Raw genomic sequence first — 27,235 nt, 5'->3', positions numbered from 1 at the left:
CCAGATAAAACCTCGTTAGTTCACACAACAGTTGAAAGGGAAGTGATGAGTGATGTTGAATGTTGCCTGCTTAATATGCAAGACCCCCTGCTACCATGATCACATCAGAAGAAAGCTTCAGAGAATTATATGATAGAACTTTTTTCTGGTTTGCACTTCATTGTAAAAGATTAGAGTATTCAAAGACATGAATAGCAAAAATGCAGAAATATAATACTGTAGAGCTCGTTTATATTAAAAGGTGCATTGATTAAAAACAAGTCTCTTGTACCATATTAATCATTTTCACCTGGTAGTCCACCAAGAAGGGGAATTTATTTCCAAATAAATTGCAGCTTTTTGCTGATAAAATTAATGGTTTTGGGGTAAAAAAAAAAAACGGCCAAAAATCATTAGCTCCCGCCCCCTGGGCGCCTGCAGCCCCCAAACCCCCGGCTTTTTTTCAGACTTTTTAAAATATTTTTCATTTTCATCCCTGCTACCTGGACGATATTGTATCACGCAAACCTGCCAACATGAGTTCTTGACAGTGTAGCACGGGATTTGGAATGAATTTTTCTGATTGGTGGTTAAACCAGCGGGTTATGTTATACAGTATACGGTGTCTCCTGAGGGATTTCCCACAACCCGCCGCTCCGACACCCGGTTTCCCGCGCGGCCTTGGAGAGCCGACCAAATCTGATTCAGTTGTCTGCGTCTGCGTGCTTGGGATCTACTCGCTCGAGTTCAGGGTCCCAGCCAGGCAGGAGCAGATGAAGTTATTCCGGGACGTAATTCTGTCCTCACAGGGACCGCGGCAGGACACGTTCACGTTGGGTTATTTTTGAATCATTTTAAATCAAGCGGCAGGATGTCGACTCTCTTTTTTTATATTGGGGTGAGGAGCGCACCCAAAACACAATATAACCACCTTGGATTAGTTTTACTGTTGAGTGCAAAAGTTTACACGCCCTTCGGTCAAGATCCAAATGCTGTTCGCCCCAGCCGTGTAGTTCATGGACTTTATTACAGGTGGTAAAAATAGTGAAGAAAATAATGGTAGTTTAAAAACGAAACAAAAAAAACCCCCCAGCGCTTTGTTTTTGTTCAGCTTTTACCTTTTAAAACCCGCCTCTAAAATCTTTAATTTCTGTCCGTTAGAGTTTGTGGATTGTCTGATTTTGTTGTCATCAAAATGGAAAAATCTGCCAGATCTCCTACACTACCTTCTTTTTATATTTTTATACACCGTCTAAACATTTGGACGCCTCATTCAGTGTTTTGTTTCTTATTTTTAAAATTATAAAAAAAAGAAATTGTCACTTCATGTGTTTAACAATAAATGTCGTTTCTCTTTACTTGGTACAACCCCGATTCCAAAAAAGTTGGGACAAAGTACAAATTGTAAATAAAAACGGAATGCAATGATGTGGAAGTTTCAAAATTCCATATTTTATTCAGAATAGAACATAGATGACATATCAAATGTTTAAACTGAGAAAATGTATCATTTAAAGAGAAAAATTAGGTGATTTTAAATTTCATGACAACAACACATCTCAAAAAAGTTGGGACAAGGCCATGTTTCCCACTGTGAGACATCCCCTTTTCTCTTTACAACAGTCTGTAAACGTCTGGGGACTGAGGAGACAAGTTGCTCAAGTTTAGGGATAGGAATGTTAACCCATTCTTGTCTAATGTAGGATTCTAGTTGCTCAACTGTCTTAGGGCTTTTTTGTCGTATCTTCCGTTTTATGATGCGCCAAATGTTTTCTATGGGTGAAAGATCTGGACTGCAGGCTGGCCAGTTCAGTACCCGGACCCTTCTTCTACGCAGCCATGATGCTGTAATTGATGCAGTATGTGGTTTGGCATTGTCATGTTGGAAAATGCAAGGTCTTCCCTGAAAGAGACGTCGTCTGGATGGGAGCATATGTTGCTCTAGAACCTGGATATACCTTTCAGCATTGATGGTGTCTTTCCAGATGTGTAAGCTGCCCATGCCACACGCACTAATGCAACCCCATACCATCAGAGATGCAGGCTTCTGAACTGAGCGCCGATAACAACTCGGGTCGTCCTTCTCCTCTTTAGTCCGAATGACACGGCGTCCCTGATTTCCATAAAGAACTTCAAATTTTGATTCGTCTGACCACAGAACAGTTTTCCACTTTGCCACAGTCCATTTTAAATGAGCCTTGGCCCAGAGAAGACGTCTGCGCTTCTGGATCATGTTTAGATACGGCTTCTTCTCTGAACTATAGAGTTTTAGCTGGCGACGGCGGATGGCACGGTGAATTGTGTTCACAGATAATGTTCTCTGGAAATATTCCTGAGCCCATTTTGTGATTTCCAATACAGAAGCATGCCTGTATGTGATGCAGTGCCGTCTAAGGGCCCGAAGATCACGGGCACCCAGTATGGTTTTCCGGCCTTGACCCTTACGCACAGAGATTCTTCCAGATTCTCTGAATCTTTTGATGATATTATGCACTGTAGATGATGATATGTTCAAACTCTTTGCAATTTTACACTGTCGAACTCCTTTCTGATATTGCTCCACTATTTGTCGGCGCAGAATTAGGGGGATTGGTGATCCTCTTCCCATCTTTACTTCTGAGAGCCGCTGCCACTCCAAGATGCTCTTTTTATACCCAGTCATGTTAATGACCTATTGCCAATTGACCTAATGAGTTGCAGTTTGGTCCTCCAGCTGTTCCTTTTTTGTACCTTTAACTTTTCCAGCCTCTTATTGCCCCTGTCCCAACTTTTTTGAGATGTGTTGCTGTCATGAAATTTCAAATGAGCCAATATTTGGCATGAAATTTCAAAATGTCTCACTTTCGACATTTGATATGTTGTCTATGTTCTATTGTGAATACAATATCAGTTTTTGAGATTTGTAAATTATTGCATTCCGTTTTTATTTACAATTTGTACTTTGTCCCAACTTTTTTGGAATCGGGGTTGTAGTTCAGTTCTTGACAAGTATGGCTTTACTAGAGTTGTGGTGTTGAATGGGGTATTAATTTATTATTTAATGTTTGATCTCAAATGCATTAAGAAGGTCAGAAACTTGTCCACTAACTTTTTTTTTTTTAATTAACAAAGCACGCTTGTTAATTGAAAAGCGTTCCAGGTGACGACCTCATGAAGAGAACACTAGTAGTGTACAAAGAATCTCAAATATCAAATTTTTTTTTTTTTTGGAACTTTTGTGACCACATGTTCCAGATGCTATTTCATAGTTTTGATGTCCTTCAGTATTGTTCTATAATGAGGAAAAGAGTCAAAGTACAAAAACACCTATAAACGAGTAGAGCAGGCGTGTAATAAATGTATATAAACGTAATATTGCTTTCCAGTCACTCGTTTCATATAATGATTAAAAAATAAAGTTAAAAATAAAGCTGTTTCAAAAGAAATCAATTAATGAAGATGAACAACAGTTGGACAAATGTAATGGCACCTTGTGGAAGGGGTGTGTGGTTGCTAACGCACTGCAGTGGCTGAGCTGCTTTATTGGAGTTTTTAGGGCTGCTTGATTATGGCAAAAATCATAATCGTGATTATTTTGGTCAACATCACACTGTTATTAAACACGATTTCTTATTGACTTCAGAAACATCATGCGTTTATTGAACATCACATGTATACAAACTTTATTAGTAGTAGAACAAAAATGTCCTGTTATCCTCAGACATCCACAAAGACGCGTCATGGGCCTGTAAATATTCGTGTCTGCTCAGAGCATTGCCTTTTGTAGGTGTGGCTAAATGAGTGTGAACGTGAGTTTTTTTTTTTTTGTGAATCTGGGTGGAATTTCTCGTTCAGTTTGTCCTGTGAAATCATTTACACCCAAAGCTTGATAACAGAGCGCTAAAGTCAGCGTTTTTGTGATTAGGCCACTAATTTTTAGTGAGTGAGTGAGTTAGTTGTGGCCGGGTTCTTGCCCAAACTGATAATCACTAGGGCTGTAACGATACACTCAACTCACGATTCGATTCGTATCGCGATTTTTGACCCACGATTCTATACGCCCACGATTTTTAAAAAAATGTTTTTTTAAAGTAGTAAATTTGACTTATTAACATTTACTTACTTACATTAACTATTTAATAACAAATAATTCAGACCACTGCAGAGAATGAGTAATATGTATGCAAAAATGAACAAATGTATATCCAAAGATTGCTTTATTTCTCAAAATAATACTGTTGAGCCGGAAGCTCTGTTTTTTTTCGGTTCTGAAAAAGTCATTTTTCCAAATCGTGTAAATCCGTTAAGATTTTTTTTTGGGGGGGGGCTCTCTCACTGTCTCACTCTCATAGGGCCAATGATTTTCTATGATCGCGGAAAACAGATGGAAATTACGGAATTTTTATGGTGAAACATTGCTCGCGTGTCAAAATGTAACTGCCGCAGAAGGCTTCCGCCCAAGCAGACATGCCTTCAGTGTTGCCAGATATTGCTAACGTTTTCCACCCCAAAATATGTTCAAAACCAGCCAAAAAGCACCTAAACCCGCCCAATCTGGCAACACTGCATGCCTTTCCGGTCAAGTGATTGTGATTGGCTTGTGGCACACCTAGCCAGCCAATGAGCTGCTTGTTTACAGATTCGCTCCCCACGTCGCAACCAGAATGGCGACCGCTTAAAAGAAATGAATGCTCTGCCAGTGGCGAGTGTGGACGTTGCGTGACTCGCAGAAGATTGTCGCAGGTCGGCGAAAAAACGACTTACTAATAGATATAAAAAAATAAAAGTAATTTAAGTAAGTTTAAAATGTAATTTTAAATAAAAAGTAAAGTATTCATAAATTGAAGTTTGGAAGCGCCTCTGTTTTTGGGCTGAGGAGAAGTTTGAAAGGGTGTACCGCGATTCTGCCTTCTTGTATCGTGATACGGATCGTGGCTCTGCGTATCGCGATTTCGATTTCGATACGCATATTGTTACAGCCCTAATAATCACATCAGTTTTTCTCTGGCTAATCGGACGCAAGGCACGCCATGACTCTGACTCGAGCAGTTGAGGGTTAGGCACCTTGCCCAAGGGCACTTGAGCCAGTCCTGTTGGATCAGGGAATCAAACCAGCGACCTTTTGGTCCCAGAACTGCTTCTCTAGCCATTTGGCCATGGCTTCCCCCTGACTCCAGTATCCCTGCCCTTTTTTTTTTTTTGGGTTCAAGTGTGCAATTGGGCAGGTGGGATTACGGTACCCGACCACTAATTGTAACTTCAAAGTATCTAAGAAACTTGAACTCAGCTCAGCTATGGCCTGTAATCTGAGAGAGAATTTATTAGTGTGTCCAGAAAAATCATTTCCTTTTTTAAATATTTCTGTTTGACTGACATGAGGATCTGGGCGGCACGGTGGTGTAGTGGTTAGCGCTGTCGCCTCACAGCAAGAAGGTCCTGGGTTCGAGCCCCGTGGCCGGCGAGGGCCTTTCTGTGTGGAGTTTGCATGTTCTCCCCGTGTCCGCGTGGGTTTCCTCCGGGTGCTCCGGTTTCCCCCGCAGTCCAAAGACATGCAGGTTAGGTTAACTGGTGACTCTAAATTGACCGTAGGTGTGAATGTGAGTGTGAATGGTTGTCTGTGTCTATGTGTCAGCCCTGTGATGACCTGGCGACTTGTCCAGGGTGTACCCCGCCTTTCGCCCGTAGTCAGCTGGGATAGGCTCCAGCTTGCCTGCGACCCTGTAGAACAGGATAAAGCGGCTAGAGATGATGTATGGATGGGATGGATGGACATAAGGATCAGGTTATGGCTTCTGTAAGCTCATGTATGGGGTTTATTAGTGATAGGGGATGCGGATACTGGTTAGAGAAGTAGCTTTGGGACCAAAAGGTTCGTGTGTCCGACACTGTTTCATTTCATTTTAACTTTGTTTTAATAAGGTAATTTTTCCAATCAGGGATTATTATTCATTCCCGTTCGCCTAAACACTACGGGGGGGGGAATACAAACTTTTGCCTTGAACTGCCACCCTGGTTGAGTTGCTTTGGCATGCAAGCTGCACATATTTATTCATTGACCTTCACGGCCATGCTGATGCGCTCCAGATGTTGACTCCAGCGCAACGTGACGGTTCGTGCTGGTGTGCGACGGGTGTCGAGTCGCTGTATTCCACCTCATCGCTCCACTTTTGTTGATAAACGCGAGTGAGCGAGCGAGAAATGGCAGCTTGAGCGCTGGACTAACGCAGTGCATGTGGGGATGTGCCAGGGGACGCAACCTTATTCCCAGACGCACAGGACGCTGGCACGGCGCCATCACACATTCCATTGCTGTTCTCCAGAGAGAGGGAAATAAAAGTGGAGCAGTGAGGACGTGGGCTCAGCACCAACCCTGATCTCAGCCTCTCTCTCTCTCTCTCTCTCTCTCTCTCTGTGTGTGCAGTGCCACAAATACCCATCAGCCAGCACTGCGCTCTGGGGAAGCGTCTCTCTCTCGCTCGCTCGCTCGCTTGCTCTCTTGCTCTGTCAGGAATGGAAACAGAAGTGTGGTGCCGTGCAACGCGATGTGATGTACGGCAGCCAGCTCTCAGGTGTTTACTGCTCGCCGCAAAGCCATTTCTGGATGGAGTCTCTCTCACACACACTGTTCTCCTTCCTCCTACACCGACCTGCTGGGGCACGACGTGCAGCCGATTCACACGCAATTAACTCCTGCTTTTTCCGGTACTTCAGCAGTCTTTCAGCTTTGGAGTGAAATTGGACTCAAGGAAGTGAGGAGCTAATTCTGACCGCTCATAACGTCCGATCAGGGATGCATCGATACCGGTACTGCTCTGATACCGTGCTCAATTACTCGTAAAAAAAAAAAAAAAAAATGCTCAGACGCAAATATCAATCATCATGACGATGGCGTTCTGGATGGATCTCGTGCAAGACAGACTACCAGCAGTGCCAGAAGAGCAAGGGGCGGAGCTACAGCATCGTTCAATGTTACAAGTCAAACATCCCGAATGACGATCGCAGCTACGGACATCGGCTCGGCAAGAAAAATGCCGAGCGGTAACCCGAGGTGAGTGGAAAATATTCGCTTGGACCCAGCATGACGATCCTGACGGATTATGAGGCACTGAAAAGAAAAACCATACTTTGTTTAGTGTTGCTTGGGCTTATAGATCATTAAAAAGTTCAATATCGTTTGCTTCATGTAACGGATTCGAAAAGAGCGTTGGCGCTTTTTTTTTTTTTTAATTAAGAATTGGCGTTCATTCCGGACAAAAGTAACGGTGCCCTGTCAAAGGACGAAGCCTTTTGGTACCTTTTAGCCTCCTACTCCTGTGATTTTAGGAGGTGCGCTTTCACCAGTCAGCCGTCCTGAAAAAACAAACGTCGTCTAGTTGACTTTTTCTGAGTACAGAAGCACGAAGCCAAAACCTGCAGCTCGAGGTTGTTCGCCAAGGCCAAGCTCGCACTACAGCTCACGATGGGTTATCGATGGAAATGAGACGTTTGGTGGCGCTGCTTGCTGTCCTGAAGCTCAGGAAAGCGTGTTCCCAAACCCATCTGTGAGCGCTCGCCGCTTAGTTTGGTGACGAACATCAGCAAAAAAATTTCAACGCGTGCATTTGGCCACTCATGAGGCGGAGAGATGCCAAAGAACCTTGGCCATGCATCTAATTTTTCCTCACCTAATATTCGCAAACCCGTCACGAGCTGTATTGTGACCGTCTCGCCGTATGCACTTCATTCAACACTTGGCTCTGTTCCGAACCAGGGGTCACACGAACGTTTTTATTCACTTCGTTTATTTTCCGGCGGAAATGTCCTTGAAAGTCATAGGCAAGGGTCGGAGGTGAAACGCAGAATATCAGTTTACTGTCTAGAAGAACGACCCAAAAAGCGAATTCAGTCTTCCTGGTGTCTAATTTGCAGCCTAAAATTGAATAAAACGGTTAAAATATACTGTTTTGCCCAATTTCCGAAGGTTTGTTTACATCTCACTTATGCACACTTTCACCGCCAGGGGGCGTCGTCGTGGCATCATTTAAGCCAAACAGACCGGGAGCAGCTCTGTGTTTACCTGCGAACCGAGCACACGTGTACGGACTTTGGTCGTGAGCGATAGTGATTTTGAAGCAGGAACTCTCCAAACTGAATATCGAGAGGTGAAACCGTACATGTCCGACCCTATGGCCGTTGCTGCTCCGTTTCTTCTTTGACTGCTTGATTTTGTTTCACGCGCACAATCCACTCTCTCCGCCTCGTCTCCTCTTCCGGAAAAAAACAACCCTCTGGCTTCACGCCACAACCTGCTCTCTCCGCCTCTTCTCTTTTTTCGGAAAAAGCAAACCTGCTCGCTCCGCCTCTTCTCCTCTTTCGGAAAAAGCCAACCTGCTCGCTCCGCCTCATCTCCTCTTCTGGAAAAAAACCCCAACCCTCTGGCTTCACGCCACAACCCGCTCGCTCTGCCTCTTCTCCTTTTTTGGAAAAAGCCAACCTGCTCGCTCTGCCTCTTCTCTTTCGGAAAAAGCCAACCCTCTCGCTCCGCCTCTTCTCTTTCGGAAAAAGCCAACCCGCTCGCGCTGCCTCTTCTCCTCTTTCGGAAAAAGCCAACCCGCTCGCTCCGCCTCTTCTCCTCTTTCGGAAAAAGCCAACCCGCTCGCTCCGCCTCTTCTCCTCTTTCGGAAAAAAACCCCAACCCTCTGGCTTCACTCCATAACCCGCTCGCTCTGCCTCTTCTCCTTTTTTGGAAAAAGCCAACCTGCTCGCTCCGCCTCTTCTCCTCTTTCGGAAAAAGCCAACCCGCTCGCTCCGCCTCATCTCCTCTTCCGGAAAAAAAATAAATAACCCTCTGGCTTCACGCCACAACCCGCTCGCTCTGCCTCTTCTCCTTTTTTGGAAAAAGCCAACCTGCTCGCTCCGCCTCTTCTCCTCTTTCGGAAAAAGCCAACCCGCTCGCTCCGCCTCATCTCCTCTTCCGGAAAAAAAATAAATAACCCTCTGGCTTCACGCCACAACCCGCTCGCTCTGCCTCTTCTCCTTTTTTGGAAAAAGCCAACCTGCTCGCTCCGCCTCTTCTCCTCTTTCTGAAAAAGCCAACCCGCGCTCTCCGCCTCTTAGTCCTCTTTCGGAAAAAGCCAACCCACTTGCTTCGCCTCTTCTCCTTTTTCGGAAAAAGCCAACCCTCTCGCTCCGCCTCTGCTCCACTTCTGGAAAAAGCCAATCCACTCTCTCTGCCTCTTCTCTCTCGGAAAAAGGTAAAACTTCTTCCTGAACCGGTCCCGTTGTTACAGTTCACTGCACAACAATAAGGCATGGGGGGGTTTCTTTAGAAATTCCTGAACGCACGTCTGCACTCGAGCCGAACGGCAATGTAAGTAACCGGAAGTGGACTCAACTCAAGCGGTTTGTTTGTCTTGAATGACGTCATGCGCTAAGTGGTCACGAAAATAGCCGAACAGAAATTCGCCGCGATCCGCGCTAACTTATTTTAATTGTTACTTAACACTTCTTGGGACCAGAAGAAAATTAGAGGGTTTTTTAACATATAAAGTTTCAAATGTGCATAAAATGAAAACCGTTGCTTATGAGCTTTAAATCCTAACACTGTACGTCCTTCAGGCTTTTCCAGCATTTCGATTAATGTTGGTCTCGAATTAAACTTGAACTCGAGACGCTGCGAAAAGCTGTGCTGTTAGCGCGTTAGCATTATCCACGAGCCTAGCGCTGGAGAACTTGCTCCTGTTTAGAAACGGCGCTAAATGGTTATCAGTCGACTAAGGAAAGATTCAGACACTTTTGTGCTCCAAATGTTACGCGTCCCAGATCGGATTATTGGAGCCTGTTCGCGCTTGGATATCCCAGGACACGTAGAGAGTACGAGTCTAGGGGTGTAAGCGCATGCACACTTAGCCCTGTTCAAACAAGATAAACATAAACTGAGTGAAATATAATAATGGTGTGTCCTGGATCAGTGTCGTCATGAAGATTACCGGAATAAAAACGTCCTCCGACTCTGTTTGGGGGGAAAAAACCTGGTATCGATGCATCATTTGTCTGAGCAGAGACGAGCTGTTTGATCTGCAGCGGTGTTTATGAAGAGACAAACTTGGACCAACACCAATTTTTTCTTTTTTCTTTCTTCCATTTCTTGTGCTGCTCTGAAAGCCTAGAATTACACGCCATGGTGTTTGACAGGCTTTTCTGTTAATTGCACCACAGAGTTCGTCGTCCCCCCCCCTCGTTTTTCTCAGCTATTTTTGGCCCTTTCCTCCCACCGTCCCCCTCACTGCGTTGCTATGGCTCCTTGTCGGAGATGGTGATCTCCACGATGAGCGGCTCAGTCTGTCTCATGATAACCCTCCACGGCTTCTCTCACACAGCAGAGGATCACGGACCACAGGGACGTACTGCTGTAGGAAAATAATCAGTGATCAAGTGGATTTATTTTCTAAAACCGCACATCCTGAAGTATTTTATTCCACTTGAACCACAGCAGTCAGTTACCAACGAGGACATCGTTTCATTTATTAACAAATGTGATTTTTAATCAGCCGAGAAGATCTCTGGGCTGAATTATGTTGCTGTGACTTTTGGTGCTGATCTGGATCACTGATCTGAGATGATCGATGAAAAACAGGCGCTTTTTTTTTCTCCTCCAGTCAGCAAGCGCAAATTGCTGTGACTTTAAACATGAGCTCCTTCACCAGCCTTACTCTCGAAGATCATAAGACACCAAACTCTTCCAGAGTAGTGCGTCATGTGACCAAAGACACACTGTGTTGGGAAAACCTAAAGAGCTGTTAAAATGCCGACACTGGAGACTCCTTCCATGGTGGCACTGAGGTGACGGTTAAACACCCCTCCTGAGTTTGGTTTGTTCGTATTCGGCGCGGTAAACATGACCATGTTCCTGTCAAGAACGTCAAGGGTGAACAAGTGAAGGGTCATCACTGACCTCCAGACAAACCAGCGCTGTCCCAAAGAGTCCAGTATTTCTCTGGATGGATTTATATTGTAGCTCGTCGTTCTCTTACACACAGTAACGGAGAAGACGGAATGCGAGGCTGAGGAACATTCACAGTTGGCACAAACCCCAGGAACAAGAACTCCACGCTTTGTCTCTGCTTATTGCATCACGCTTCATCAAGTTAGCCACATGGAGACGTTTCAGATTATAACCCAACCCCCTGCCGTCTTTTTTGAACAAAAATATTTCCTGATCGCTCATTATTTCGCCTTGCGCACGCAGTTAAAAGGTCCGTGTGCACCGTTGGCCGCAAAATACAACAAATATTATTTCATGTAATTACATAACCCTGATCCTGCTGAGGAAAACGACAGCACTGTCATCAATGCTGATGCTTTTGTTCGTTTGAACTCAAATGGCCTTTGTGTTGAACTTTTTTTAAACCGAAGTTTGCATATTCATGATCTTTACTAAATAATGGATGTTTTGTGGGGGGAAAAAATAAATCAACCATCTGATCAGGGACGAACTGGAACCGTAACACCTTGATTCATATCGTTCTGATTTACATGGAGGTCTCGATGATCAGAGATGCTATAGAACAGGGCTTTTCAAAGTGTGGGGCGCGCCTCCCCTGGGGGGCGCCAGAGTTCTTCAGGGGGGGGCGCAACGTGAGGAAACATAAACCAGAATAAGTTACTATTGCGTACATTTAGCGAACTTCAGCTAGCCTTTGCCAGAGACAAAATGGATCGATTTTTAGTACCTAAAGCTACAGTGAGTGAGGAGACAGAGTCTGGGCCAAGCAAAAAATCAGACCCTCCAGGATTTCGCGATGTTGCGATTTGCAACTTCAACGCAAATTCAACCAATCCCCGCGAGTTCAGGGCGGTGTTGCAATTATATCCAATCAACGCAACCTTCCCACAAATTTGACCAATCGTTGGCGTCGTCTTGAGGTGACGTCGACAAACTACCTTCCGCCTTACTTCCGTGTATACGTTCAAGAGAAGCAGCATGTGCGCAGTGTTGCCAGATTGGGTGGTTTCCAGTGCATTTTGGCGGGTTTTGAACATATTTTGGGCTGGAAAATGTCAGCAGTATCTGGCAACACTGCATGTGCGAGTCAGTGTTTCTGTTGGCTTAAATTCTGTTACTGAAAGTGTGTTATGTTTACAGTGAAGGACTGTGCGCACTTTATTTATTTTTTTTTACTTAATACAAGAAATTAATGGATGCCAACATTTTTACCAAAATGGTATTTTATTTTCCATTGTTTAGGCAGCTTCAGCATCATAGAGTGAGATTCTGTTCAATTTTTTTTTTTTTCTTCTATGAAGCCTGAGCCATTTATTTTATTAGTTTATAATTATTGTTTAATTTAGTCTTCAGGAGAGACTGCCTGCACACAGTACTAGTATTAATAGTTTTTTTTTTTCTTACTTGAAAGCTGAGGCATTTATATTATATTTTAAGGTAACTTCATGTTGTGCTGTGAGGTTCTCTGCACTTTAACTTTTGAACCAACAGGTGCATTTGGATAAGTAAAGCCTATTTTTCTGCATTTTTGTAGTCCTGCTAATCTTTCATATTGGTCAAGTTGTTTATAGGACCATTTCTCAGTGTCTTTGTTTTTTTAATCAATAGTTTTTCGGTAATAACTTAATATTTAACATATCACTCAATTTTAATCACAAAAAGAGAAAATCGCAACAATTTCTCGCAACTTTCACTTCCTCCCGCAATGTAATCGCAACAAAAACCTAAAGAACGCCACAACTTTCATCGCAATTTTTTGGAAAACCCCCGCAACATCAGACATTTTAGCCCGCAACAATCACAAAGGCCTGCGGAATCCTGGGGGGACTGAAAAAAGAAGGAAGTATGACCACGATTATTTAACGTTTGGATTTTCATGGACTGGATCTGAAGATGCTCCACTGCCACAGTGTGTTGTCTGCCAAGAGGTGCTAGCTAACGATGCTATGAGATGTTTAAAACAAGATGTTTTAAAAAGAAAAGCACAGATGTTTAAAATGTGTAAAAGAAAAAAATAAAAATGTGTACAACAACCATTTTTTAAAAAATACAAATGGAACATAAGTGTAGCAACAACAAAAATTGTGAGGGGGGTGCTGCTGTTTATTTGCTCTCTGAGGGGGGGCGGACTCTCCCACACTTTGAAAACCCCCTGCTATAGAAGAAGAATAATCCTGATTAGAAATGGATGGGAAAAGTCTAACGCCGTATATGGTGGCTTGTATGCGTATATCCCGCCCCTTCAACCCCCAAATAGTTTTAATCCCCTGCCGGCTGAAAGGGGGATTATGTCGCGGCGATGTCCGTTCTGGGAATCTGAAGTCAACTTTAAATTTTTGGAAGAATTTCACGACACTTGGCAGAATTTGGCGTTGTCAGTAATGTGTATATTGTAATTTTGTTAAATTCAGTCGTATTGTGGTACAGTTACCAGCGAGTGATATTGCACTCTCGGAGCACTCTTTTTTTTTTTTTTTTTTTTTTTTTTTTTTTTTCTCCCCCTAGTGGCCATCGAAACTACACTTCATTTAGATTTCGGATCCTGATCTTGTTATCCTGAAATAACTGCCCCAAGATGGCTGCCGAGCAGCGAGACGTGTCTAGAAGATCTCTGCGACGGTGTACATTTCTCTCGATATATATCCTGCGTTGACACCAGCAGCAGATTTTCCACCTCTTGCTGCACATTCTACCTTATCGTTCCTTTCTTTGAGTTACGGAAGAGTCCTACGTTCCTCAATTGTTCTCAAGTGAAAATATTCCTCGAGAACGTGCTTTTACGACTGCGAAGTAGAAGGATGATTTGGACATGCTTAAATAAATTTCTGATCCAAGTGCAGTGTATAAGTAAAGGGGGCGTGGTCGTGACCCGGAGTGAGCGTGCAGGACAGCACGGAGCAGGACACTGTGTTTGTTTTTTAATGAGGTCTTGACAGTGCGGCGATGTCGATGTAAAGACGTAGGACGAGAGGAGATGAGACAGCGTCTCCAGCTCTCACCGTCTGGGTTGAAGTCATGCGGCTGTAGGATGATGGCGAGAGCAGCACTGCAGCCTCTCGCATACGTACAGTGATGCGCTCGCATATCACACCTCCTACTGCAGGTGTCCAAACCCCAGACGTGTGAAGCGAGGGATTTATAATCAGCACGAAGAGGGACAGGAGACTGGATACAGGGAGTGAGAGAGATGCATACAGAGAAAGACGTGGGGTAAGACACCTGACTGAGAGAGAGAGAGAGAGACCAGTAGATACATGTAGAGAGTCTCAGAGGGAGACACCTGGAAAAAGAGACGCTGATGGAGACGCACTCTGAGTGAGCGAGACATAGTGAGACAGCAAAAGAGAGAGCAAGACAGATGTACATGTGGAGAGACAGTGAGACACTTGGAAAGAGATACTGACACGCACAGTGAGACAGATGGATACATGCAGAGCGACACAGTGAGACATCGGGAAAAAGCAATGCAGCGAGACGTGCGCACACTGACAAGGAGACGGATAAAGAGTGAGACAGATGGATACATGCAGAGAGACACTGATGGGGACAGAAACAGTGAGACAGATGGATACATGCAGGAAAAGACATGGAGTGAGACATTTGGAGAGAGACGCATAGGGAGACTGATAGAGTGAGACAAGGGGTGAGACGTATAGATACATGCAGAGAGACAGACACTTGGAAATGAGATGCTGAGAGAGACAGACAGATGGGTACATAGAGACACCTAGAGAGAGAGAGAGACAGGGAGACGTAGTGAGAGACATTTGGAAAAAGACACTGATGGGGGGGGGGAGAAACAGACACAGGGAGAGACTCAAAGTGAGACAGGGCGAGATGGATAGATGCATGCAGAGAGACCGAGTGAGACACTTGGAAAAAGATGCTGAGAGAGCGAGTGAGACAGCTGGATACATGCAGAGAAAAGACATGGAGTGAGACACCTGGAAAAAGACACTGGTTGGGGGGTGAGACAGGGAGATGGATACATGTAGAGAAAAAGACATGGAGTGAGACACCTGGAAAAAGACACTGGTGGTGGGGGAGAGACAGATACAGATGGATACATGCAGAGAAAAGACATGGAGTGAGACACCTGGAAAAAGACACTGGTTGGGGGGTGAGACAGGGAGATGGATACATGCAGAGAAAAGACATGGAGTGAGACACCTGGAAAAAGACACTGGTGGTGGGGGAGAGACAGATACAGAGTGAGACAGATGGATACATGCAGAGAAAAGACATGGAGTGAGACACCTGGAAAAAGATGCTGGTGGGGAGAGAGATAGATAGATACATGCAGAGACGGTGAGACGCTTGGAAAAAGCGATACTGAGTGAGACAGATGGATACATGCAGTGACAGTGTGAGACACCTGGAAAAAGAGATGGGTGGGGAGAGAGAGACGTGTGTGCGCCGAGTGTGAGACGGAGACAGAGTGAGACAGCTGGATACATGCAGAGAAAGACATGGAGTGAGACACACCTGGAAAAAGACACTGGTGGGGGGGGGGAGTGAGACATGGTGAGAGATACAGGGTGAGATGGATAGATGCATGCGGAGAGGCTGAGGGAGATGGAGAGGGACACGCAGACCCCTGTGCTGTCTGGTTATAAACGGAGGACGCCGGTTGTCTGTGTGCGTCCTTTTTCCAGCAGAAGGCGTCATTATGAGGCGTGTTTGAGCTCTGCGTGCTGTGAGAACGGTTATAAAAATGTCAGTGCAGCTCTCCTCTTCCCCAGCTTCGTTCTGTCCGGAGACCTTCATCACCTCCAGTTTCTTTAAGACCACGTTAGAGCTTCAGGTCCGTAACGATCGCTTTGTGTCGATCGTCTTTTCTCTTTACGTCAGAAACGTTTACTCGTGTCGACTTTTAGGGTTCGTGAGTAAGAACAGACGCAGAAACACACACTCGGACGGATTTGCGCTTTATTACTTTGCCTTGCGCTCATTTCATTCTCACGTGTTTTTTTTTTTTTTGTAACTGATATCTTGGTGGTGTTTCTCGTCATGTTCCTCACACGTTGCCTCTCACAGGTGCCGCGTTCTCATTAGCCGTGCCGTGTTGCACCACGCACCCCCCGGGCTGGAAAGGGAAGGGCGGATGCTGCACCAGGTTCTGAGCTGTCATTCTGACAGCTGTGTGTGACTCACTTTCAGATTCGTGCTCATCCTGAGTGCAGCACCTGGAGCGCGACCTCCAGATCACCTCGCGATGTGCGAGACGAGAGGAAGCGCGAGAAGGCCGTACTCGGTGACTGTTCACTTCCAGGAATGGAAATTCCCATGACTTCACACATTCCTGGATGGAGTTTGCATAAGTGTGTGTGTGTTACCTGCTCTGCCTCTCACACTCTGCTTTTTGGAGACACAGTGACAGGAACATGACCTCATACAGGAACTACTTCTGTGTCTGCTGCTACAAACCGAGTCATACAGAGACGACACAACAACCGTCCTTTAATACGAGCTGAGAGATGAAGAACGATGTCTTCGTCGTTCTTTGCTCGTATCTGCTGAATGAAAAGTTTCCCGTCCGCGTGTTTACGGGCGCCGATGTGAAGCTGTGTTCAATTGAGTCGAGTCAAAGCCCCGCGTCCCGCTCAGCTGGAGGTAAATGAAGTCACACTGCGGTTATGTCACTCCGTTTCCCTCCTCCTCCTCAGTGTCTATTTTAGACTTCCTCTCCTCTCTATCTCGCTCGTTAAGGTTAACCCGCTAGCATCGCCACGCTACGGCAGAAAACGCTCGGCACACGGTTGCTAGGCAACTAAGAAAACTGACATTTCGGAGCCGATCCTGAATGTGTCACGAGGGAAATTCTCATGGAGCGTTTCACACTATGGAACAGGAACGGTTCGAGTTTACGGAACGAGCCGGTTTCTAAATTTCCCCAGAAGGTCCTTTTCCAATGTTCCACTGAGTAATTGTCATTACATCACGTCATGCTGTAAAGTCCCACATGCAGCTGCTTCAGAGATGATTTGCTTCTACATGCTGAGGTGTCGCTTCAACAGGAAGTGAAGTGCTTAGCAGTGACGGATTCGTTCTAGCGAGCGTTTGAACTAGTCTGGGGGGGTGAATTGTTTATGGGAAAAGATGCATCATATCGGTGTCTGTAATCCTAAACGATGTGTACAAAAAGATTCGAAACGTCAATTTAAGGGGACGCTTGAATTGAACCGTTTCCCAAAGTGACTCCACGCCTCTGTTTTTTTTTGCATTTGAATGAGTTTCAGTAACGAAGGTAGTTTTAAGATGCAGTCAGTTATTTTTAACTCCGAACAGTGGGTGTCGTGTTTGGTGATTCAACTTGAATAAAATATCTGCTCGGAGATGAAGCTCGTGTCTCCGTGGTTCCTCCGGTTCTGGAAACAGGATGATGTGGACCACCAGAGTGCAACCAGTCGGAGCAAAGAGGGGTCTCTGTTGGGGCTCGGATGATTTTAATTTTTCTAGGATACCAGTTATTATTGTGTCGACGTTCACTAGATATGAGCAATCGTGTGCTCTGATTGGCTACTCGCAGTAGTACTACTACTAGGATATCAGCTGTGAGGAGAGAAAAACAAAATGGCGGAGCGTGTTGCTGAACCAACCGAGGACGAAATAAAAACTCGACTCAAAAACAAAAGCAACAAAATATGGAATGAAAGGATTTGATGGTAAGAACGTAGCATTTTTTTTTAAATTTATTTTTTAAATAAAGACTGGTTCAAAAGTCTGAAAATGACACACGACTGAAATGCCCAATGAAGAATTAAATAAATGTCTAAAGCTATTCTACAGCAAGAGGGCAATTTTCTACAAAAAACCCCCCCCCCCAAAAACACACAAGTCCGTACGTGCAGCCGTCGATTAATTTTTTTTTTTAAAGTCGTCCACCTAAGCGGAAATGATTGTCGGATGTTTTGTGGTTTGTTTGTTTTTTAAATCGAATTTGCCCCCCAAAAAACCCCAAACAAACCAAACAATGCACCTTATCAGCTCATGTACAACTCGATTTTGTGGAATAACTGTTGTATAATAATCAAGGATGTTGATGAAACCAATATTTGGGGCCAGCGGCTTAGCCAGGATTGGGAAGGTTGGGAATGTTTTTCTGAAAGTAGGGAGTGGAATTTGGTTGCGACTGGGGGAGGTTTTTTTTTTTTTTAAACCTCTGCCAAGGAGGTTATGTTTTCAGTAGTGTTTGTTTTGTTTGTTTGTTGGTTTGTCTGTTAGCAACATTACGGAAAAAGTAATGAACGGATTGCTCTGAAATTTTTTCCAGAGGTGTGACTGGGCACAAGTAACAATCCGTTAAATTCTGTCGGTGATCCGGATCACCTTCTGGATCCTGGATTTTTTTTAAAGGATTCTTGGCGGAGGTCTGCGCTCTCCGAGTGCTTTTCTAGTTCGGTGGTGTTTTTTTTTTTTTTTTTTTTTTTTTCTTCTTGGTGCAATCCGGTGACTTCTGAAGCTGCAATTGAGCCTTTAAAAAAAGCAAAATAAAAGCATTAATTTTAAGTGTGAATTATATTTTATTAGGCATTTAACACTTGTTATAACAAAGTTTAAATTTAGTTTCTTATCATTAACCAGAACTTTACAAATCACTATAATGATCAATAAAATCTTCTACGAGTTCCTGCAATAAAAGCAGAAACCTTAAATAATTTCGAGTGCATTTAAGACAAAAAAAAACCAAAATACAAATTGCTGCAATCGAGTCGTATTACACTGAATCTGTCTTTACTATAAACCACAATAACACAAGATTCAGCAACTCTGAAGATTAATATTCTGGTGTGTGTGTGTGTGTGTATACACATCTGAAAATAATCAATACCTTTTAACAAGTTTTGATTTTACGAAATATACATAATGCAAATGTTGCATCACAAATATGTAAGGAATCATTCTGATTCTGTTAAAAAGTGCAATAAACAGCAGTTAAAGTAAAAGAGAAACCATCTTGGTGAAAGAGAAACCAATCAAAACCGAAAGAGTGACCGTGATCGTGCCGTTACTATGGGAACAGTCTTTATGAATGCGGAAGTGGGCTCTCGGCGCCAAGTCCGGTGGGACTGAGGAAGGGGACGAGTTTTGTCTCATCTCATCTCATTATCTGTAGCCGCTTTATCCTGTTCTACAGGGTCGCAGGCAAGCTGGAGCCTATCCCAGCTGACTACGGGTGAAAGGCGGGGTACACCCTGGACAAGTCGCCAGGTCATCACAGGGCTGACACATAGACACAGACAACCATTCACACTCACATTCACACCTACGCTCAATTTAGAGTCACCAGTTAACCTAACCTGCATGTCTTTGGACTGTGGGGGAAACCGGAGCACCCGGAGGAAACCCACACGGACACGGGGAGAACATGCAAACTCCGCACAGAAAGGCCCTCACCGGCCCCGGGGCTCGAACCCGGACCTTCTTGCTGTGAGGTGACAGCGCTAACCACTACACCACCGTGCCACCGGACGAGTTTTGTGTTTCATCTAATTTAAGTAATTTAAAAACTGTAATATTATTTGGCAGTGGGCACATAGGGAAGTGTAAAGTATAAAGTTTCTGTCAATATGATGATAAACTCGTGAAGATATTTAACTAAACACACGACCTGGTCATTCTAAACCCTCCGAGCTTCGCCAGCAAAGCTCTCAAAACTCGAATTTTTCTTCCATTCAAGGCTCGTTTCCAAGTCTGACAATAAGAACGCTACGTTTTGGAAAGCACCGGGCACGCTAAGGTATTAGGCAGAGACCCGTCCACCCGTAAATTTGACGGGCGATTGCCGATTTCAACGGGCAAGTATACACACAGACGGATACTGAAACGGACGATAATGCCGAAAATTTTCGCACATGAATACTCCCACATGTCATCCGATAAATCCAGTTATGTTCCGCCCACACACGGACTGGCCATCGGGAGTAGTGGGAGTTTTCCCGGTGGGCTGGTGGTTCAGCGTGGGCCGGCGGAGAAAAAAAAAAAAAAAACAGTTGCGCGCTGGCCTTTAATATGATAAGCAATGTTAACAGTTTCTTTAACAAACTGTTAACATTGCTTATTACAGTTGCGCGCTGGCCTTTAATATGATAAGCAATGTTAACAGTTTGTTAAAGAAACTGTTAACATTGCTTATCATATTAAAGGCCAGCGCGCAACTGTTTTTTTTTTTTTTTCTCCGCTGGCCCACACTGAACCACCGGCCCACTGGGAAAACTCCCGCTACTCCCGATGGCCAGTCCGTGTGTGGTTCCGCCATCATTTACAAATCGTAAGAAACACAGTTTAATACGAAAAATACTGAAAACTTGAAATGAAAAATCAGAATATTTCATCGTTTCCGCCATTTTGGCCCGCACTGAATCTTGTAACATGCGGACTGAATAAATCGCGAATTCTGATTGGTCGAAAATTGCCAAACACCCTGCGTTGTAGTTTCCTCTTTCTTGGCGGGAGAACCGCATTTTTTTTTGCTGACTCACTCTTCTGGATCAAGATGAATCCCAACAAACGCCCCAAATTGAATGTGACAAAAACTGATTCGTTTTTCCACAAAAAGACAGAAAAGGTATGTGTGATACATTGATTAACAAGGGGGTTTCATTGGGGTATGGTAAAATAGAATACTGTTGGTTTTTTTTTTTTTTTATTAAATACTGTAACTAGATCAAAAGATTATATACAATTCATTGTTGTTTATTTTCTTTTCACTTTTGTTACCAAATCAAACACCATACATACATCTGATACATTCAGGAGTGAAACTGAAAAAAATACAAAGTAAAAATATGCAATATTTCTGATCAAAAATTACACGCCATTTCACCCTGAAAATGTCCTAGAATGCAGGAAATGAAGTCTAAATTTCAAAAATTTTCTGGGGGGGCATGCCCCCAGACCCCCCTAGAGGGACTTCGCGCCTGCGGCGCTCGTCTTCGCACCTGCGGCGCTTATCAGGATTATATAAAATATTATTTTTGACTGGTAAATTTCTTTTTCTGCCTAATACCCTAGGGCACGCCCCGGGAAACTGCTGACCGTCGACAAAAAGGTCCACAGAAATGCACAAAATGACTTCACAAAATAAGAAAATTTCGGTTCGCGCGGGTTAGTGTAAAATTTCTGGGTCGTGTTTGGGGATTTATGGCAGAACTGGCCGTGTGAAACACGGCTCGTGAGCTCAGCCCATGTTTGGAGCTGTTATTGATTTACCATAAATTTTTACGGTTGTAATCTGAAAATGGACAAGAATTAAATTCTTACTTTCATTTTACACTGAATGAACAATCTTTAATGTTAGGACTTTAAAAAAAAAAACACACTGCAAAAAATTATCTTTTGGCATCTTGAACCTAGTCGTTTATTTGCCATTTCCTGTTATAAGATTGAAATTTTGTATTTTCTTGGCAGATAGTTTTACTTCTTTCTAGAAATGGATGCTTGAAATGAGCAACGTTCTCTGCCAAGATAAACGTGGAGAAGGCATGGCCTCGTTCAGATTTCTTTTCTTTTGTTATGCTGCACTTATTATGTTTCACACGTCTACCAGCCAATAACTTGGTGCAAAAAGCATGCAAATTTTTTTTTTTTAAGTTAATAACCAAGAGCGCTAATACAGTAGATAAACTAGATTATACCAAAATAGAATTAAAAAAAATTGTTTAATAAAATGACTAATGGTTAGAGAAACAGCTTTGGGACCAAAAGGTTGCCGGTTCGATTCCCTGGACTAGCAGGAATAGCTGAAGTGCCCTTGAGCAAGGCACCAAACCCCAAACCAGGCTGTTCTGGGTGTGTTGTACATCACACTGGATAAGAGCGTCGGCTAAATGCTGTTAATGTAATGTCATAAAATAAGTAAATTTAAAGCTTAAAATGTCATAGGTTTTGTAATGTTGTTTGGTTTTTTGTAATCGGACATGCGAGATCATTTAGACTAAATTCGCGCCATTTTAACTTTTGCTATGCCTTTTTTTTTTTTTGCAAAGTACGTTGAAATAAAACTGCGTGAAATATACTGACGACAGCAGTCATCTCCAGTTGTGTGCGCGCATGAGTGAAATGATCAGTGTGTGATGTTCAACCTCAACATGTTCTGACCATCCTTCTCACTGGTGCTGCTTCATTCAGAATCGGGTTTATTGGTCAACTACAACCGCAATTCCAAAAAAGTTGGGACAAAGTACAAATTGTAAATAAAAACGGAATGCAATGATGTGGAAGTTTCAAAATTCCATATTTTATTCCGAATAGAACATAGATGACATATCAAATGTTTAAACTGAGAAAATGTATCATTTAAAGAGAAAAATTAGGTGATTTTAAATTTCATGACAACAACACATCTCAAAAAAGTTGGGACAAGGCCATGTTTCCCACTGAGAGACATCCCCTTTTCTCTTTACAACAGTCTGTAAACGTCTGGGGACTGAGGAGACAAGTTGCTCAAGTTTAGGGATAGGAATGTTAACCCATTCTTGTCTAATGTAGGATTCTAGTTGCTCAACTGTCTTAGGTCTTTTTTGTCGTATCTTCCGTTTTATGACGCGCCAAATGTTTTCTATGGGTGAAAGATCTGGACTGCAGGCTGGCCAGTTCAGTACCCGGACCCTTCTTCTACGCAGCCATGATGCTGTAATTGATGCAGTATGTGGTTTGGCATTGTCATGTTGGGAAATGCAAGGTCTTCCCTGAAAGAGACGTCGTCTGGATGGGAGCATATGTTGCTCTAGAACCTGGATATACCTTTCAGCATTGATGGTGTCTTTCCAGATGTGTAAGCTGCCCATGCCACACGCACTAATGCAACCCCATACCATCAGAGATGCAGGCTTCTGAACTGAGCGCTGATAACAACTTGGGTCGTCCTTCTCCTCTTTAGTCCGAATGACACGGCGTCCCTGATTTCCATAAAGAACTTCAAATTTTGATTCGTCTGACCACAGAACAGTTTTCCACTTTGCCACAGTCCATTTTAAATGAGCCTTGGCCCAGAGAAGACGTCTGCGCTTCTGGATCATGTTTAGATACGGCTTCTTCTTTGAACTATAGAGTTTTAGCTGGCGACGGCGGATGGCACGGTGAATTGTGTTCACAGATAATGTTCTCTGGAAATATTCCTGAGCCCATTTTGTGATTTCCAATACAGAAGCATGCCTGTATGTGATGCAGTGGCGTCTAAGGGCCCGAAGATCACGGGCACCCAGTATGGTTTTCCGGCCTTGACCCTTACGCACAGAGATTCTTCCAGATTCTCTGAATCTTTTGATGATATTATGCACTGTAGATGATGATATGTTCAAACTCTTTGCAATTTTACACTGTCGAACTCCTTTCTGATATTGCTCCACTATTTGTCGGCGCAGAATTAGGGGGATTGGTGATCCTCTTCCCATCTTTACTTCTGAGAGCCGCTGCCACTCCAAGATGCTCTTTTTATACCCAGTCATGTTAATGACCTATTGCCAGTTGACCTAATGAGTTGCAATTTGGTCCTCCAGCTGTTCCTTTTTTGTACCTTTAACTTTTCCAGCCTCTTATTGCCCCTGTCCCAACTTTTTTGAGATGTGTTGCTGTCATGAAATTTCAAATGAGCCAATATTTGGCATGAAATTTCAAAATGTCTCACTTTCGACATTTGATATGTTGTCTATGTTCTATTGTGAATACAATATCAGTTTTTGAGATTTGTAAATTATTGCATTCCGTTTTTATTTACAATTTGTACTTTGTCTCAACTTTTTTGGAATCGGGGTTGTATGTTGACGTTGGCAAGGAATTTGGTTCTGGCAGTCAGGGTCGGTCTTGTGATGCAGAAAAGAAAATGCATACATGTATGTGTAAGGTACAATAGGGAACACCCCTGCATCCACCTGCTTATTTATTTATTTAAAATTTTTTTATGCAGATCCAAATCAAGAGCTTCAGTTAATGTTCACAACGTTCAAACAACAGAACGGGAAAAATTGTGGTCTCACAGTGAAGTGCGACTTTGTTTCACTGTGGCATGGGTGTTGGTTTGAGTATTTCAGAAACTGCTGATCTCCTGGGGTTTTCACACACCACAGTCTCGAGAGTTTACACAGAAAAACAAAAAAACATTGCGTGAGGTGAGCGAGTGACAGTTCTGTGGGTGGAAACAAGCACCTTGTTGATAGAGCTCAAAGGGAAACGGACAGATTGGTTCGAGCCAGGAAGGATATAGTAACTCGTGTAATTACTCTTTACAACCGTGGTAAGCAGAAAAGCAGCAGCAGATGATCACATTGAGTTCCACTCCTGCAGCCAAGAACAGGAATCTTAGACTCAACAATAAGTTCCTATTAATGTGGCCGGTGAGTGCAGATGGTACGCACTTTGCAAACGATGTGCAGGTTCGTGTCCAATGCTTCCAACTCGGAAGGTGCCTCCACTTTCACTGACTTTCACACATTGTTATATGTCCTCAAGGTTGGGGTGCTAATGGGAGGGGCCTTTTTTAAATTTTTTACTTGAATATTAGTTCTGGTCCATGAGCCGCTCCTGAGCATGAGCTTTATGCGCTTAGAGCCATTTTAAACTTTGCAAGGCCTTGCTGATTAGTTTCTTGTTATAGCATTCGTGGGATTTTGTTTGGCTTTCGGCAGCCATAAGATTAAACTTAATGTTTCCGGAAGTGCACGTGTGTTTTGTGCCTCAGCGCCTGGCAGTTGGTGAACTCGAGGTGTTCCTGCTTGACTTGAGGCCATTAGCGATATTGACGGAATGGAACTGTGAATTATGCCCCAGTCCTAAGTGCATCGTTAATTATTATAGGAGAGCAATTAAAAAATAATTAGCCCTTTCCTTACGGGATTTGCGTTTGTGGAACTGCTCTGCTGCGTAAGCCACTTGGAGCGTTATTGCAAGTTGTAAACTGTGCACTAAAGCTTAAAGTATCCATTAATGTGGTTTGAAGTGATCTTTCTCTGGCTCTTACTTGATACTGATGTGCATCAATTCCATCTTTTTCTTTCTTCTAGAGTTTACTCTCAGAACTGATGGGGAAGGACCACTGATCAGTTTGCCGTGTTGCCACACGGCTTGATTTCCATTCGAAAGAAACCACTACTGACTTTTTGATCCAAGTTACCTTGTGCCATCTCGGTTGTACCTGGTGTCCTAGCTGAGTGGCATCGCCTGATCTCCAGAGATTGAATATTCCGCAAATATGCTCCAGTGCTGAGCTCTGTCTCTTGACTTCGCCATGACCAGCCTGAAGCGTTCGCAGACCGAGCGCTCTGTGGGGGGCTCTGTGCCCGCCACAGATGAGTTTTACACCCGCCGCCTGCGCTTGCCCAATGGAGGGGCACCTCCTCCACGCAGTGAGAGCACCCACCTCTCTGGAGGCACACCTGGAGTGCCAAAGATGGGAGTCCGGGCACGGGTCGCTGACTGGCCTCCGAGGAAAGATGGTGGGAGTGGTAGTAGTGGGAGTGGTGGTAGCAGTGGGAGTGGCAGTGGAGGAGGGGGCGGTGGTGGTGGAGTGTGGCACATTACAGTGGAGACTGACTCGCCATCAGCTACTTCTGGGAGTACCCAGAGCAACCTTTCTGCTAAGCTTGGTCACTTGATCAGCCCACAGGATTCATCCATGTTGCGCAACATTCAGAATACACTAAAGAATAAGATCCAGAGCAAGGGCAAAGACAATCGCTTTCTGTCCCCAGATGGTTACTTGGGCTCACCACGCAAGGGCATGCGTCGCATTCGCCAGCGCAGCAACAGCGATATTACGATCAGCGAGCTAGACGGAGATGGCAACGAAGGTTGGTCCTTTTCTGGCTGGACACCAATGCACCGCGAGTATGGCAGTACCTCTTCCATTGACAAGCACGGCGTCTCTGGAGAAAGCTTCTTCGACATGCTCAAAGCCTATCAGACTGACGACCCCGATCAGCGTAGCCCTGCTCCTGAGAAATTAAGTGAACTGCTTACTGTGGCACACAAGCAGACCGCCCTCGACCTGCCCGATGGGCCCCTGGGACCCCCGAGAGGTAGTCCTGCAAGTCGCCTCAAGGAAAGAGAAAAGCATCTGAAACGGCGTTCCAAGTCTGAAACCGGAGGCGAGTCCATATTCCGCAAGTTACGTAGCGTGAAGGCAGAAGGGGACTCCTCTCGTGCAGGCTCGGACGCGGAAGACGGGAAGTCAGAGGATGCAGGTCCACCTCCAAAGCCCTGGGTCTGTCAGAAGGGTTTTGCTCACTATGATGTCCAGAGCATTCTGTTTGACCTGAATGAAGCAGTGCAAAACCGGCAGTGCGCCTCCAAAAGGAAGAATACCACCACCGGAGCCTCTGCTGCTGCCGCCGCTTCAGCCTCCACCTCGTCCTCCTTGTCATCCACCCAGAGCGGGGCCTATGGCTCCCCCTGCGGCAGCCAAGAAGAGCTCAGTGCCAAGGATGGACCAGCGCTGGACCCTGGTGACGATAAAAGCAACGATCTGGTCCTCAGCTGCCCCTGCTTTCGTAATGAGATAGGGGGTGAAGGCGAGAGGAACATCAACCCTTCGAAGCAGGGCAGCATCGGCAGCGGATCGGCTAATTCTTCCAGGGACGAGGACGGGTCCCGTGAGTCGGCGCCCAATACGCATTTCAGTAACGCAGGAGTGGCTGTGCTAGAAGCGCCCAAAGATGGGAAGAGCATGCACCATGAGAGGGGAAAAAGCAACATTTTGGAACATGTGGATTTGGGTGCCTATTATTACCGAAAGTACTTCTATTTAAGAGGTGAGTGTGTTGGTTTTGTTATTCACCAAGCTTTCAAGCTAGAGTTATTTTTGTGCTTGATAGATTTTTTCCCCCCAGCACTTACTTCTGGAATGGCGTAGGAAAATTCTCTGAAATGAATCATACCAGTCAAATCTTTTTAAACATAGGGGATCAGGGTGCATGTCGACCAGTGATGTATCGTAGCGATTTGGGAACTTTGCAATCTCAAACTCTTTTGGAGTTGCGGTAAAATGATCGGCAAGCCACTCCCTTTCCTTCCAACTGACCCCACCCCCATTTGGTGAAGTGTTTTCTGCCTCACAAGCTTAAGCTGAAGTAGCAGGGGCCAATTGCACCAACTTGGCGTAAGGTCAACCATAAATTGGGGTGTAAACTCGGTCCTAAGCTATATGTTGGGAGAAGTTGGGTCAAAAGGAGTGCAGTGCTTAATGTGTTGTTTTGCACTTCCTGAACGTTAGCGCACTGCTCTGGCTGATGGTCTGTTTGTAGTCTTAAGGCCTCTGCATGCTCTTGCGACAAGGCTTTCGCAGATAGCTTTTCGCAG

The 27,235-nt window shown here is 44.4% G+C and overlaps 1 protein-coding gene across 4 annotated transcripts in view; it reads left to right on the top strand.

Moving 5' to 3' along the window:
* Positions 1 to 27,235, top strand: part of sipa1l1 (signal-induced proliferation-associated 1 like 1) — a 213,688-nt gene that overhangs the window by 114,689 nt on the left and 71,764 nt on the right. For all 4 annotated transcript variants that reach the window (XM_060916328.1, XM_060916331.1, XM_060916330.1 and 1 more), the window contains exon 2: positions 24,943 to 26,688. In XM_060916328.1, the coding sequence (XP_060772311.1) occupies positions 25,167 to 26,688 (1,522 nt within the window). In that variant the 5' untranslated portion in view covers positions 24,943 to 25,166. The remainder of the gene's footprint in view (positions 1 to 24,942; positions 26,689 to 27,235) is intronic.

This window comes from Neoarius graeffei, chromosome 3 (assembly GCF_027579695.1).
Source record: "Neoarius graeffei isolate fNeoGra1 chromosome 3, fNeoGra1.pri, whole genome shotgun sequence".
Lineage (NCBI taxonomy): Eukaryota > Metazoa > Chordata > Actinopteri > Siluriformes > Ariidae > Neoarius > Neoarius graeffei.
Note: the sequence above shows the minus strand (reverse complement) of the source record. Positions and strands in the feature narration are given on the sequence as shown.